The sequence below is a fragment of the Miscanthus floridulus genome, unplaced genomic scaffold, assembly GCF_019320115.1.
Source record: "Miscanthus floridulus cultivar M001 unplaced genomic scaffold, ASM1932011v1 os_1901_1_2, whole genome shotgun sequence".
Classification (NCBI taxonomy): Eukaryota; Viridiplantae; Streptophyta; class Magnoliopsida; order Poales; family Poaceae; genus Miscanthus; species Miscanthus floridulus.
The window spans coordinates 19,540-33,541 of NW_027097976.1; the positions used below are offsets into that span (position 1 = coordinate 19,540).

The window sequence follows — 14,002 nt, forward strand, 5'->3', positions numbered from 1 at the left end:
AGATAAAGCATTGTAACTTAAACGAGTCATAAAAACGTAAAACGAAAAGTTAATTCACAATTTATAAAGTTAGCAAGTAGAGATGTTAACTAATTTTTATTGAACAAAAACGCTATAAAACATATAGGTGACATCTAAATAAAGTTTGAAGTCTAAACTTTGTAGATGACAATGCAACTTTGCCTTTTAAGAATATGGGTTGTTAATTAGTACTTTTAGGAGCTTCGAATTTGAATTGGAAATTCAAGTCAGCCTTAGCTTTAAATTCTTCTAAGTCTAAAAGTTGCTAGTGTCAATGTTACTTTGGCAATTTAATTCTAAAAATTGTATTAAACATTAGTATTATGTTTTTCCTTAGTGGGTTGCATCAAAGTGAGTACTTTTCAACGGTATAGAGGTTGGTTTAGTTGGTATGTGTTTTGATCATCAATTATTTGATGCACTCAAGTCAACCATCTCAACTGCAAGTCTGAACCAGGGTTTGCCGGAGCATCGAAATTAAAAAATTACGGAGTAGAACCATTTCAATTATGCTAACCATCATTTCTGTGAGAAAAAGCACTTCTGAAACTACACCCACATAATCTAAAAAGCTAGACGACTCCACATGTTCATATCATCCTTAGACCTTAGCTGCAGGACGCACTGAACATCTAGACTACAAAAAAATCGCACATTCTAGCATCCCAGCATTAAACTTGAAGAACGCAATGGGCATGACAACCAGGCAATCTATGAAACAAAATCACAGAGAGGAAGGGAATGCATTACCCCCGTGCGTAGCCTCTTGATGAGAGGCATCAGCTTCCTCTTCAGACCCTTCTAGAACCTAAATCCAAACATATATCGAAAAAATGAAAAAGCATAAAACACAATCAAAACAACGAGAAGCATCCATCATCCAGCACGGAATCCAGTCGCCAACAACACCATTTCTGTTGCAGCTAGCGCTTACCTTCTGCGGCGTGGTCGAGATGCCCTGGATCGGTGTTGGTAGAAGCAGCTGCTTGGGATGGAGGCGAGCGGCCGGAGAGCCTTCGCGGAAGTAGCCCGCATCAGCGTCGTACGACTCCACGGCGCCCACATAGGTGTCAGTACAACTCCGTGAAGCCCACGTAGGTGCCAAAGCCCGGGAATGCCTTCCGCCCCACCCGTCCCACTAGCGCCTCCATCCCTCACCTCCACCAGCGCAGGCATCGGGAGCAGTAGCTGTAACACCCTCGGTGTTAGACAGTGAATCACTTGCTAAAACATGTTATGAGCATCGTACTTAAGTGATATTGTATGGGGTGTGATGGATAGGTAAAGCATTGTAACTTAAATGAGTCGTAAAAACATAAAACGAAAAGCTAATTCACGATTTATAAAGTTAGCAAGTAGAGATGTTAACTAATTTTTATTGAACAAAAACGCTATAAAACATATAGGTGACGTCTAAATAAAGTTTGAAGTACAACTTTGTAGACGACAATACAACTTTGCCTTACTAGAATATCGGTTGTTAATTAGTACTTTTGGGAGCTTAGAATTTGAATTGGAAATTCAAGTCAGCCTTAGCTTTAAATTCTTCTAAGTCTAAAAGTTGGTAGTGTCAATGTTACTTTGGCAATTTAATTCTAAAAAATGGATTAAACTTTAGCATTATGTTTTTCCTTAGTGGGTTGCATCAAAGTGAGTATTTTTCAACGACATAGGGGTTGGTTTAGTTGGTATGTGTTTTGATCACCAATTAATTGATACAAAAAGTTAGAAAATGATGTTTGGAAAGCTAGTCTAGGGTCTTGGGCGCCGGTTGGCAGCACGAACTTGGCATGCCCATATTTTCTTCTCTAGTCTGCCTTGGTCAGAGTATTTTGCAACATCTAGTAGCCTTAGGTACCATCTTCAGCTTGGCCGAGTTGGTTGGGTCATAACCGAGCTAGATGGGTCATGGTTGAAGCTTTAAAATTTGTGCATGTCACAGTTCGAGCGGTCAGGCGCCGTGGGCGCGGTCACCGCGTGGCCACCCCATGCCGTGCACTTGGTCGCATCTCGTGCGCCGCGCCGTCATGTTGGGTTGGTCGAGCCGCCTTGGTTTGGCGAGGCCGGTCGCAGCTGGCCACTAACCCCATCCTGTGCCCATTGCCCTACCTCATGTTGCTGCCTTTATGCCGCGTTGCAGCGCAGCCGCTGCCGCTGTCGTCACATCATCGTGCTGCGCTATTGCTACTACCCTCGTGGTCTCGTGTCGTGACGCTGCTGCCCATCGCGTCTCCAAGCATGTGGGTTTGCCCCTTGCTATCTCGCGCCGTCGCCTTGCCATTAACGGTGTTGTGCCCACGCATGCCACGCTAGCCCACCGCCTGCACGTGCACGTTTTGGCTTTGGCTCCTGAGCACGTGTTGCCCTGGTAGCATCGACCGCACCCCGCCAAGGCGAGGACGGACCAAGACAGACCTACCTCTTCCCCCTCCTTGTTTTTTTCTTCCCTGTCGCCATGGCTGATGAAGCCGCTTCCTTAAATTCAACAGATACATGTCACCTCATGTCAATTCATTGCCTCTCTGGCTCCGCCTATGAGTTGTCTAGCCGTCGGACCCTATCCCGCCTTTACTCACGTCACGACGAACTCCAATTTTGGAGTCGCTCGCCGTCGGGCCTTTAAGGCCGCATCGGCAAATGCCGAGAGCATTCATCCTCCCTAGAGCCTCTAACATTCAACCAATCGCATAACAAGCTTCGTCTCCCTCTCCACTTCACCCTGCGCAGCACTACTTAACCTCTACTACCTTCACGTCATAGCTAACACGGCCATGCCATCGCGGAGCACCGCCGCACCCCTCTGGTCACACGTGGCCAACCTTCTCTGCCACCCCCTGGCTCCAACGAATGCTACGACCGAGTCTAGGGTAAGCTAAGGATGCTCTCGCAATAGCTCGTTGCTGTGGATTCTAGTCAGGTCACAGACTTATTATCCTAAGCACATAATTTCTTATGAGAGCGGGAAGGCTTGTTGCTCTCTTGTTGTGGGTTCCGGCTCTTTCCAGACCGACTGATTGGAGGCGGGGATGGTGGAGGTCTTAGCACCACACTGAGTCCAGGATATAGGAGTGGTGGCTTGGAGTCCAAGTTTGGACTGGGACCTAGACCCCTTGACAGGAGAGTGATGGGTTGGTCTTGCTTGTGCCTGGGATACAAGCGGGGCATGTGTTTTGGGGTACCCAGCTGGGATACATTAGTTCGTGAATCACCTTGTGATACGGTACGACTTGTCTACGATCTAGCACCGTAGTAAGAACTGGAAAATGAAAGATGGTGAAATGGATCTGATTGCTCAACTCTTACTTGAAAGTAGAACATGTGCTTACATAGAATGGTTAGATAATGAACTAATCATGACTACTAATAAGAAACATACACAAGGATTCACTACTGGTAATGCTTTTCGCAAAAAGAAAACCCAGCAAACCATAAAACTTATCATATCCTTTGGAGTCGGGAAATTATTCACACTAGTCGGGAAAGTCTTGCGAGTACATTGTGTACTCAGGGTTTATTTACCTCTGCTGCAGGTGCAGCTTGAGGAATGACTGTTGTGTGGAGGATTTTTCTGGTGGGCACAGACGGATCCTTGTATCTTATCGTTAGATGTTTATTTTAATTCCGTTGTTTAAATTCCGCACTCTGAACTTGGTATTCTAATAATGTATTTTTCGAGAACTCTTGTTGTATGAAATGGACTAAGTATTGTAAACCCGTACTCATTATTGGATCCTGGATGAAAAATATGGATTGTTCGAGTTCTCCCTTCATGTGTGCTCAACAGGACCGTCCGATGTAGCTAACTTTTGGGGTGCTTAGTGTCTGGTGAAAGACGAGCGTCTCCGGAAGCGTGCTATTTCGGGCGGTTCTGCCACAACAGCGACCTGGGAGAGGCCAAGCAGAGCCGGAGCAGCGCCGGCAGTCCCAGCACCTTGCCTACGACGAAGAGGTCCTTCCCCAGCGCCTCCACCTCCCAGATCTGTGCCAGCATCTCGCTAGCGTTGAACACGCCGCGCTCGCGGTACTCCTCGGCCGCGCAGCTGGCGGCGGCGTGGACGTTGTTGGCCTGGAACAGGAACTCACGCAAGGGCCTTGCGCTCCTTGATAGCGTCGAACTCGGTGACCGTGAAGCTGATACCCTTCTAGGAACCAAAAATCAGGAAGTGGAGAGATTTCTTTTTGGAAACCGAAAATCAGGAGAGGGCGACGCGCGAGATCAGGAGGGCAAGTTTTGCCTAGGGCGCGGTGCGGGGATCGCACGAGCGAGGCAGGCGTTGAAGCCTGTGTTGAAGCCTGGAATTCTCCGTGGCCACACGATCGTGGTGAAGCCTTTTGAGAGCAGATCTGTGTCGTTGGTTTGCAAGCAGAGGTTTTTCTAGATGCAAATTTTTGGGTGAATGGAGCTGAGATCATCTCTGGGAGGGATAAATTCTTGGGTAGACCAGCGTAATTTTGATTGGCTCCTACAGTAGTAGAGAAGAGATTTTGGGTCGTGGAAGGCCGCCTTGATGCTTTCGGCGCAAGCGCCTGGAGACGTGTGACCGGACCACGAATCATGGAGATGGAGCCCGGGCCCCGGCCCGGGGTTTTCCTGACCGACCGGCGTCATGCGAAGGTCGTCACTAATGAATCTGGCGATGACGTCACAGCCAAGTCGTCACCAGAAGCAAAGAGCAGAGCACGACGGCATATTCTCTTCTGTCTTCTCTTCGTCGAGGTTTCTCTATGGTTGCGAGCAGACCAGCCTGTCGTGGAGATCTGCGATGCCCAATAATACCACTACTGGGATTGGGAATGGACGACCACATGGAACTTTCATTACAACGGATTAGTAATAAATAATTGTTGGTATAATAATCTAGCTCGGCCAAGAACGCAATGCAAGGAATACGTGCGAATAAATTGGACACGGAAGGGAGATAATGGCACTGGCCACTACCATCTCCAGCTGCTGCCTGCTCAAATAAGTAATCAGCGTGTTGCTCTCTTTTAATAAATTCGACAGGATGGCACTCGATGCATTGCGTATCGCTCGTTGGCTCATTGGCTCCCGTCGTTAATGCGCGAGTCGCGTTCAATATATATCGCGGTGGTAGGTAACCGTACCATTCTTATAGTAATTTGCACGCGTAAGGTATAACCATTTGGGATATGGACGGATATTCTTCACACTTGTATTTGTTTTCATTCCCATTTTAAATCATAGTTGGATATGGATACCGGACAAATATGAACAAATGTACAGCGGCGGAGCACGGTGCCAATGCAAACAAATGTGTATGTATCAAATATAGTAGAACAAGAAGCCAGATTCAGACAATGTCAGTCACATATAATTCTTCAGATATTGAGCAAAGGCAACAACCATGTACATCACATGTTTTCAATTCTTCAAGACGCTTTAGTAAAACACTAAAAACTTATAAATTCTCTCGTATTAAAAACATTTTGGTCAAAAGGCTGAAATTATTAGAAAATTTTAGATATTTTTTGCAACAAAAGTCATTAACGGAAATTTGTATTTTCTCAATTTATTGTGAGTTTATTAAAAAAAATTAGTGCGGTTTTTTTAAAAGACATGGGCCAGCGGCGGGCGAGCGACGGCCGCAAGCAACCCCTCCTTGGTGCTCGTCTGGAGCGGATGGGCCCCTCGGTGTCCTTGTTTGCTGGGCTGAGTGGGTTGTGGTGCTCCATGTGTCCCTGGCGAGGTCTCACAATGATGTGGCGAGGGCATCTGGCTGCGGTGTTGCCTGGGTGACATGCCGCCTGGCTGTCATGGTGGTTTCTTGGCGAAAGTCTTGCTCGACTTGCTGCCGGTGTCGGCGGCCATGGCGTCCTCGGGCGTCATGTTCCTCCGATCCTTGAAGGTGTCGCTGAAAAACCACTCCTCACCGGACCTGGCCGTCAAATCTAGGTTTAGGGTTCGCTCCTGTGTGGCTACACGGGTGGATTGGGCAGGGCCCTTTGCAGTGGCGGTTCCTAGGTGAAAGCCATGTTCGGCCACTAGTCGGAGCTGGCGGCGATGGCGCCCGGGTGACATGCCGCCTAGCTGTCATGGTGGTTTCTTGGCGAAAGTCTTGCTCGACTCGCTGCCGGTGTCGGCGGCCATGGCGTCCTCGGGCGTCATGTTCCTCCGATCCTTGAAGGTGTCGCTGAAAAACCACTCCTCACCGGACCTGGCCGTCGAATCTGGGTTTAGGGTTCACTCCTGTGTGGCTACACGGGTGGATTGGGCAGGGCCCTTTGCAGTGGCGGTTCCTGGGTGAAAGCCATGTTCGGCCACTAGCCGGAGCTGGCGGTGATGGCGCCCCGACATCATGTTCCTCCTTGGAGACATCACTATAGGACCACTGCTCTAGTCTCGTGCCTTGGTCTTTGTGGCCTTCTGTCGTTGCCCCACGAGTTCACCGCTATTCGTGGTCCTTCAAGAGTTACCGGTCCACGTTGAAGCTCCATGTCGTGCCTCTGCGTGTGCTTATCGTCCATCTTCGCAATGGTTGGTCCTACGTTTGGATCGTCTTGATGGATGCTTTGCCGCCGTCGTTAAACTTTTGTGGCAGATGCTTTGCTGCTACCATATCTCTCTCGGGGGATACTTGACCACCATTGGTCTCTTCCTGACGGATGTTTTGCTGCCAGCGTCGCTTCAGTCTCCGCTGGTGCTTTGCTATCGAGATCGTGCTCCTGTGGCCGATGCTTTACCGTCGTGGTCGTTTGGGGCTCCCCTTGGGTGGATGCTTTTCTACTGATGTTTGTGGATGTCCATGTCTGGCTGCTTTGGGTGGATGATTTGCCACCACATGTTTAGTTTCCCTGTAGGCAACCATTGTGACGATGTCTTTAATTTTCAAAGGAGTATGCTTGTTGAGTGTCGTGGCTAAGGGTCTCCTCGTGCTTGTTCTTCATGTTCTTTGTGTCTAATAGTAATCCTTGGATTACCGTTGACTCAACTTGTACTAAGACTTCTACCTCCTCTTAATAAATACGTGTCTCAGGGACACGGTCACGAAAAAAACCTTAGAGAATTCTTTGCACATTAGAGACACACGCTCACAAACCCAAATTTAAAAGAGTGTATAATAATAATAAAAAACACATGACACATATTTTTGATCGATGTGAGTATTATTCCATCTTAAACCAAATGCGAATGCAGATTTGAACTTGGGTAGGAGTTGTAGCACGATTTGAACTTGTGCCGTGCACAGAGCAGCTTAATTAGGTAGGCGGCTAATCCGGAATGCCCTATGCTTCGTGCAATTACCGTTCAATTAGCAAGTGATTGACCCTCAGGATCCAGCAGCGTCAACGTTTAGCACGTTTCTTCGATGGTTTAATGCTGGTAATTGTTAACATGGAACAAACAAATACAATCCACGCATCCAGCATAAGAAGGAACACGCGGCACGCTGCTGTCGTGGTGCTGGCGTGCGCCACATAGGAGTATTCTTCGCTTGTACTCCCACGTCGCGAAACACGCAAGGGATCCTTATTAATAAATCCCTCGCCATTCTTCGACATCTCATCGTCGCCATCGCCACTCTCCGCATCCAGCAGCAACCAGCTCAACACTCGCGTCATTGTTAAGACCGGGGCGAGGGTGAAAAGGGTGCGGCGCTCGGAGCCGCCGTGGAGGCCGGCGTTCAGGCTGGAGGACTTCGAGGAGCCAAAAAGGACTCCGACGTCGCGCCGTGCGCCAGGAGGACGCGCGGGCAGGAGGCAGAGGCGGACGGCGAGAGGAGCGGCGGAGCGCGCCCAGACGTCGCCGCGGTAGTGCGTGTACGGCTCGACAGCGGCAGAAAGAGCGTGTGGCGTGCGACCAATCCGTCAGCTGTACTCCTGTACTGTTACTGTTCTTGGGTGTGAATTTGCCGTGTTCGTACGAAATCTGGTCAAAGAAGAAAACGAAAGACAGGTGTGTGAGTTGCCATGAACAACGGGCGTGATTTCAGAGCTTTAGGCTGATTTCGCCTGATTAACCGGTGAGAGAGAATAAGGGCATGTACAACCCACACACAGGTGTTCGTCTTTAAGCGCCTTAAATCTATCCACACACAGGGAGTCCGTCTCTAAACTGTTTAATGCTTTGCATGTAGTTAGGATCAACTATAAATAAATTTTTGTATACCATTATGTGGCTATTTGGTAGAAAATATATCAAGGATAAATAAGAGCAACATGATTACAATATTTTTAAAAACCATCAATATAATAATTATATTTCATATAGATGCAACGTCTTTTATCTATTTTCCTTTGTTTCCATAGCGTTGCCATATGTGCTCGATTAGATCATTCTTGAGTTTCCTATGTGTTGGCAGAGCTTTGATAGTGGAATTTCTACGAAGTACCTCTGCGAAGGTAGGATTAGGGTTGTCATTTGTACGCACTTCAGGTGGGAGCACTATCGTCGCACTTGGATTCTCATTCAAATCCAAGACTTCTCTAATTGAATCCTTCTCATCTTCCACTATCATATTGTGAAGGATAACACAAGTTTGCATTATGTTGATAACGTCCCCCTGCTTCCATAACCTTGCTGGTCGACGAACAATATCAAAGCGTGATTGCAGCACACCAAATGCGCACTCGACATCTTTCCTCGCCTCTTCTTGCATCAATGCAAATAATTTGTCTTCCGCCGACTGAGGGGCCGTCACTGTCTTCACAAATACTGCCCATTCTGGATATATTTTATCGGCAAGATAATAACCCATGTCATATTGTGTTCCATTTACATTATAGTGTACCGCAGGAGCTTCCCCTTTTATTGCTTGAATGAACAGTGGTGACTTGTTTAGAACGTTTATGTCGTTCTGAGACCCGGCGGTACCAAAGAAAGCATGCCATATACGAAGATCCCGAGTTGCCACTGCTTCAAGGATCATAGTAGGAACGCCTTTATCACCACGTGTGAACATGCCTGTCCAACCTTTCGGACAATTCTTCCATGCCCAATGCATACAATCGATGCTTCCCAACATTTCTGGAAAACCACGAGCCTCATTTTCTCGTAATATTTTTTCCAGTTCATCGCTTCTTAGAGGGTGTAGATATTCTTCACCGAATTTTTCAATCACCCCTTCAGCAAATTTTCCCAAAATCTCCAAACAAGTGCTTGCAGCTATCTTTAACACCTCATCAAGTTGATCAGCCGAGGTTCCATAAGCTAGCATCCTGATAGTCGCGGTACACTTTTGAAGCGATGAAAGTCCATTCCTACCAGTAGCATCGGGTCTTTGGGTGAAATAAGGAGACCAATCACTGAGTGCATGCACGATACGTAAGAACAGCGGCTTATTCATCCTAAATCTCCTACGGAACATCTCATCGGTGTAGATAGGATTTGTAGAAAAGTAATTAGCGACAAGATCATTATGAGCTGCTTCTCGATTCCTTGGTATGTACCTGCGCGGTCCAGTTTGTCGGCGACGGTGAGATACTGTTGATGCTTCTCCATCGATGTAGGCCTTCAGTTCCTCTTGTATCATATCTTCTAAGATTCCATCCTCTGCTAGCATATCTTCTACGGTGAACACCTCTGCAGGATCAAAGTCCTCGGCATCTTGCACCTCATCTTGCTCCATAGGAACTAACTAGAGCAGGGCGGTGGAAAATGAACTAACTGGTGCCAATTTATAGTATGATAGCTTCTGCCTCACATTCACATAGATAGCACATTCACATTTAGATGACATGTTCACATTCAGATAGCACATTCACATTTAGATAGCACATTCACATTTAGATAGCACATTCACATTCAGATAGATAGCATATTCACATTGAAATGGCATGTTCACATTCAGATAGATAGCACATTCACAGCCACTTTCAGGATGACATGTTCACATTCAGATAGCACATTCAAATGACATGTTCACATTCACATTCACAGTCACTAGTAGATAGATAGCACATTCACATTCAGGTAAATAGTAGATAGCACTCAGATGACAGCATCAGGTAGATCACACCATGTCCTGCAAAAATGAGAGGTTCAGGTTGCTCAAATTTTTCATGGCAGGTGTAGAGGTGTACATATTGCTCAAGTTATCTGTTCAGTCACTTTCATGAAAAAGGGCCTTCCTAAGACACTTCATTGCAGCAACTCGCTCCGCCTTTTCCACATCGGACATTGAACTTGTATCTTGCAAGATGAGGCTGTTATAAGCCTCCATCATCTTTGATTCTTTCTCAAGCATCTTTCCCTTTTTGGTCTCTTGTGCAGTAAGGTGGGCAAGTTTTGTGGTCTCAAGCTTCTCAGATGATAGCTTCTGCTGCAGTTCCAATATCTTCATACGGTTTGCATTTGTTTCCTCCTGGAATTTGCCTAATTTTTCTAGATCAATAGTAGATTCCTTTGAGTTACCATCATCTTCACTGCTGGAGCCTTTTGACTTGCCTTTTGCAGCTAGAGCTGCCTTTTTAGCTGTCTTCTGACCCATTGGTCGATTTGGCATCTCTTCCAAACTTTCATCATTTTCCTGATCCCTTTCTTCTTCAAGGTGAAATGATTTCCTTTTACATGCATTCCTCAGCTCTTCATTGTATGTTTTCCACTTTGACACTTCTCGACAAATTTTCCAAATCTCAATCGCAACAAAGGGTCCTAGTTTTGCATCTTTGTTGTCCTCCACATAGAACTTGTGGGCTGCATCAATCCACATTTGATCAGAATATCCACTTGTAAATACTCTGTGAGCCTTTACATAAGCACATTCAAAGAGGTCCATCCACCTATTAATCTTGTGCCATCTATCCTTGCATTGCTTCAGATTTCTCTTTCGAAGTGGTGGGGTAGTCTTGTTGTAGGATTCAACAACCTCACCCCAATACTGGTTACCACCCTTATCGACTCCACAGGTAGAGTCTGTTGAATGTTCTATCCAAGCGCTCATCAATCTAAGATCCTCTTCCTCTATTCATAGGATCCTCTTCTCAGTCCTAACATTGTCATTGTCAAGTAATTTTTCTATTTCAGGCTGTGAACTTGCATCATTGTTGGTGGACAGTGGTCTATTCAAAGGGCTGTTGTGAATAGGTGCACCAACCAAATGAAAGTTGTGTGGCTGATTTCCGAAGTAGCTCATGAAACCACCAGATGGACGTGGATCTTTGTCCCTGTAGGAAACAAACAATAACCACTATGGCTTTGAGTTGCAGAATATAGCACAGTACAAACATCTATCCAATATGTTGCAGAATATAGCACAATCATCTATCCAATATGTTGCAGAATATAGCAGAATCATCTATCCAAAAAGTTGTAGAATATAGCACAATCATCTATCCAATATATGTTATTCTTCTACTGGATCTTAAATAATGATTGTAAATTGAAAAAATCACAAACTAGGAGAAGAGGGATTACCATGATACAAGAGAAGAGGGATCATTGTCGGTCGCATCAAACCAGGCTTGATACGGTGAATGAGGGAACAGAAATCCATCTTTGCTGGGGAAGCCACCAACGTTGGATCCATCAATGGAGGATGGCGCCGTCGCCGCGCCCTTGTCGACACCACCGGTGGTTGGGTGGGTCCCTGCTGCTGCTGAGCTGCCGCCACGTCCGAGAGAGCGGGCTGTCAGCGTCGAGCCACCACCATGACGAAGAGAGAGAGAGCCGTCGGCGCTGAGAAGCCACCGCGATCGAGGGTACGGGCTGGGGCCGCCACCGCCGCATCCAACGCCGACGGTGTGGATGCCTTCTTCTTCCTAGCTGCGGCCGACATGGACATCTCGAGAGTGCGAGGTGGAGATGGATGAGGCGGATTGGGGGAACCAGGATGAGGCTGATTGGGGGAACCGGGATGAGGCGGAGATATGGCGGGTGGAGATGGATTGGGCGCGGAAAACTCCCGCGCGCGCCCAAATCTTCTGCCTGCGCGCGCCATCGACTCCTACCCGCGCGGGATCCGAGCGCGCCGTCGCCTTTAGAAGACAAGGCCGTACAACGGAGCCACCGCCGTCTCTTCTGCCTCAGAGCACGGGAGAAGGCCGTCGCCTCGCGAGGCGACGGGGCGCGCGTGGCGCGGCTAAACGGGGGGTTTCCTGCAAAAAAGCCCATCACGGAGACGGGAAAAAGACGCCGTTGTACATGCCCTAAGTCGAATGAGGTGACGGTACGTATAGCGCGCTAGTGCCCACTGCCACGCTGCGAACGGACCGACAAGGGAGCAGGCACGTGGGGACACCATGTGAAACACGCATCTTTCAACTTTGATGCATACTAGATGATAGATGCATTTGTTAGTGTTTAAAAGAGTGTTTGGAACTGCTCCGTTCTTGTTTTTCTAGCTCCGCTCCAGCTCTGTGTTGTCCAACACTTCCAGCTCTAAGAAATTCGCTCTAAGAAAAAGATAGAGCCAGGAGCTCTAAGAAATTCTCTCCGTGTCACATCGGGTGTCATATGAGGGTGTCGCATGGGGTGTTCGGATACTAATAAAAAAACAAATTACACATGAGACGAATTTATTAAACCTAATTAATCTATCATTAGCACATGTGTACTGTAGCACCACATTATCAAATTATGGACTAATTAGGCTTAAAAGAATTGTCTCGCAAATTAATTGCAAACTGTGCCATTAGTTATTTTTAGTCTATATTTAATACTCCATGCATATATCTAAACATTCGATATGATAGGGAATAAATTTTAGGGGGAGGAACTAAACAAGGCCTAAGTGCAATTTCTTGTAGCTAGCAGTTAGTTCTAATAGGTTGCATGTGCAGAGTACTAATTGAACGAACAAACCTAAATTAGGGGCATAATAGACCATTTGTATACTTTTTCAGGAATTGGAGCTAGGTTGTATGCCAAACAGTTCTAACTGCTTCACAAACTCTATGGCGGAGCTGCTCTATGGTGAAGTTGGTGAAACAAAGCTAAAAACACAAGCGGAGCAGTCCCAAACACCTTAGTATTTACTAAGGCCTCCAGGTATGACTCAAAGTTGAGTAGTCTATTTTTTTAACTTTAGCTACACGAACAGATTTAGGGCCCGTTTGATATGGTATGACTAAAGTTTAGTCATCCCACTTTAGTCCCTTTTAGTTACTTTTTTGCCAAACATGGTGACTAAAAAATGACTAAATGGGTTTAGTCATCTAGTCACCAAGGGGTGACTAATAAAGGGACTAAAGGGCAAAAAAAGACATCCTACCCCTCGTTACTGTGGCAGCAGCAAGGATCCTAGGCAATTAATAGGGGTGTTTTGGTCTTTTTTGTAGCTTTAGTCTTTTTTAGTCACCTAAACCATACATACTAGGACTAAAGTTTAGTCTAGGGACTAAACCAAACCAAACAGGTCCTTAGAGCAACTCCAATAGATCCCTACTTGAGCCACATGGCTTAACATAGGGCTATGAGGGCTCGGGCAAAAAAAACATGCTTCGACAGGGCCACTACGCTGGACACCCAAATCCTCCGCTTAGACCCATTCCTGTTGGCTCATGTCCCGGCCCCCAAAGTTCCTCCGACCAATCCCCACCCATGCAACCCTTGCCCCCGCGCGGCCCCTTCCCGGTGTGGCCTCTTCCCCAGCGCTGTTGCCCTCGCGCTTGGTGCCCGGCCCTTCCTCGGCGCTCGTGCTCGCACATGGCCGGACAACGCGCTCGTGCTCGCGCATGACCGAGCAGCGTGGAAGGGCCGGGCACCATGCACGAGGGCACCAGCATCGATGAAGGGCCGGGCTCCATGAGCGAGGGCACCAGCGCGCCGCTCGGTCATGCGTGAGCACGAGCGTGTTGTGCGGCCATGTGCGAGCGCGAGTGAGCCCCAACCAAGGCGCTTGGCCCTTCCACATCGCCTGGCCCTCCGTGACCTCTCTTCCCCGGCGCTCAGCCCCTTCTCCTCCGCCGTCATCACTTGGGTGTGGGCGTGCTGCTCCACCGCCGCGTGGGCGCGGGCGCGAGAGCGGCTGTCCGTCCCCACCACCGCCGCACGGGTGTGGCCGTCCGCCTCTGCTCGCCTCCG

The 14,002-nt window shown here is 47.5% G+C and overlaps 1 protein-coding gene and 1 pseudogene across 1 annotated transcript; both read right to left on the reverse strand.

The window, feature by feature from the left end:
- Positions 1–745: 745 nt before the first annotated feature.
- Positions 746–10,043, reverse strand: LOC136534393 (uncharacterized). Its single transcript, XM_066526842.1, has 5 exons — positions 9,999–10,043; positions 8,373–9,617; positions 3,906–4,087; positions 956–1,100; positions 746–829 (listed from the first exon to the last, which is right to left on the reverse strand). The coding sequence occupies exons 1-5, from the start codon at positions 10,041–10,043 to the stop codon at positions 746–748; spliced, it is 1,701 nt and encodes a 566-aa protein (XP_066382939.1).
- Positions 10,044–10,082: 39 nt separating this feature from the next.
- Positions 10,083–12,091, reverse strand: LOC136534394 (glutathione S-transferase T3-like; annotated as a pseudogene).
- Positions 12,092–14,002: the final 1,911 nt, after the last annotated feature.